This window comes from Pelmatolapia mariae, linkage group LG20 (genome assembly GCF_036321145.2).
Source record: "Pelmatolapia mariae isolate MD_Pm_ZW linkage group LG20, Pm_UMD_F_2, whole genome shotgun sequence".
Lineage (NCBI taxonomy): Eukaryota > Metazoa > Chordata > Actinopteri > Cichliformes > Cichlidae > Pelmatolapia > Pelmatolapia mariae.
In genome coordinates this window covers 38,114,880-38,116,968 of record NC_086244.1, presented here as the reverse complement: position 1 = coordinate 38,116,968, position 2,089 = coordinate 38,114,880, and the positions used below count along the sequence as shown (strand labels likewise).

General features: G+C 44.6%; 1 protein-coding gene across 1 annotated transcript; it reads left to right on the top strand.

Annotated features, from left to right (window-relative positions):
- Positions 1-950: 950 nt before the first annotated feature.
- On the top strand, positions 951-1,883 carry LOC134619302 (ribosomal biogenesis protein LAS1L-like). The gene has a single exon (XM_063465063.1). It carries the CDS (start codon positions 951-953, stop codon positions 1,881-1,883), a length of 933 nt encoding a protein of 310 aa, XP_063321133.1.
- The last annotated feature ends 206 nt before the right edge of the window (positions 1,884-2,089 follow it).

Genomic DNA, 2,089 nt, shown 5'->3' with positions numbered 1-2,089 from the left:
AATTTTTGAAAATGACATAATTGTAGTGTATTGACTGTATTGCATATAATACAAGTTTCCTGTAATTTCTGAGGAATATTACAGTCAATCTGGATGAAACTTGGAACAGATGAACAGTAGGTGTCCCAGAGGTGAAATCTGTCGAAAGTTGAACATCAACGATCAAGAATGATTTTTAATGAATTTTTGAATAATCAACCGGACTGTCCCGCTTTGGACTGTCCCAAAGCAATGTATGCGCGTGCGTGCATGCATGTCTGAGTCCGCGCGCGTGCATGTGTGAGTACGTGCGCAAGTGTACTTGTGTGCGGGTCTATGCTTTTGATCGGGAAAAAAGGAGAAAAGGCGCTGCCGTAAAGACTGGTATAAAAGTGCAAGAAAATTAATGCAGCGGATAAGAAGCGGCTGGCTTGACCGCGGCTCACAAATGACGGCTCACTTGACCGCCGTGTCTGACGTGGCTAGTTAGCCATGGTAACTGCTGATAATCTTGAGGCTACCCGGTTACAGCGAAAATAACGGAGGAAATCCAGACGGTAAGCCAATCTCTGTCTTAGCGCATTTGCTATGTGTTTTTGTGGTCTTCTTTTGCGGCTCTTTCAGTGAATTTTAGTCAGAGCGCGGTGAAACTTGGTGTTTGGAATCGGTGATAGCTCTGGAAGATAGCTTGTGGTTCAGTTTTGTTTGTTTAGTGGACTTGTGTGCATTTACGTAACTGCTCTTTTAATCATGGCTTGTTTTCGTTGTGTTTGGTGGTTGTAGAAATGGTTTATATGAGATTTTAGCTGAGATGTGCCCACAGAGTGAATGTAAAATGCAAATGAAGCAGTAGAAACAGTCTACGTCATTTCCTGGATGCTGTACAAAAAGTAACGGTACGAATTCAAAGGCGTGACCGTTATGATTTTTAATATAATATCTGTGTGTGCGCTGAGTAAGTCCTCTGTAAAATGGCTGCCAGACTGAACAACGCAGAGTGGGATCAGGTTCGCCACAACCTGTTCTCCAGGGACTCCTCTCTGCAAAAGTTAGCCTTACAGAGGATATCGGCTTGGAGGGACAGGTGTCCTAAGATATCTTCTGTGGATATTGATTGCATGGCGGATCTGGTTCGCTGCCAGGTGCGTGACCGGTCCGGACTGCTAAACGAGGAAGAGATGGCCTTTGTGAGGTTTGTTAGCCTCATCACAGAGGGCAAAAAGAAGAGGAAGTCCCGGACAATGAAGACCGGGGCTAAAAAGCTAAAGATCCCAGAGTGGCTGGTAGATGTGAGGCACAGGGCCACTCACTGGAAGACTCCTCCATCCCTGAAGTCGCTGCGACAGGGATGTGAGGCGGCCCTGGAGTGGCTCAAAGAAGAGTACTGGGCCAAGTATAAGGAGACTGGCCTCAAGCGGCAGGAAGGTGGCATATTAAATAGAATCAAAAAGTTTGCCATGAAGTCCAGTAATCTGTTTATTGATGTGCTGCTGGAGGATGGATTTCTGGTTCCTACAGTTGAACAGCTGGAAGAATTGTGTTGTGACACATCATCCAGCGCCAGTCTCACAGAGCCCAGACTGCCAAAAAGGTTTCTGCGCTTTTGGCTGCCCCTGCTCAAGACGGTCAGCTCACCATCATTTATTCAAGTCTTCCTCGAGAAGCTCTTCATGAAGCAGAAGCTGCTCACCAAAGAGCCCAATGGTCACAGGGCTTTTTACATCGCGGCCTGGATTTCAGAGGTCCTCCTGTGCAATAGGAAGAAAGGTGTCAGGAGGAAGGACCGGATCTTTAGCTGGATCCGGTTCCTAAAGTGGATGGACTTAATATCTCTGTGCCTGGATGCCCCCTCCATCAGCATGCCTCACCTGCTCCAGTTAATCCTGGATGACATGGAGCACTGAAATCAAAATGTAAAAATAAAATCTGTTCAGAGATATTAATAATGTACATAGTTGAGGTCTTTAAGTTGATTATTTCATGTAACATATATCCCTATGTTTTTATGTCTTTTAATAATCTTAATTGTACAGCACATTGGTTGATTTGTTAAATGTGCTATAAAAATAAATTTGACTTTGACATTTCTGATTTGAAGAGCCTGTTTGTT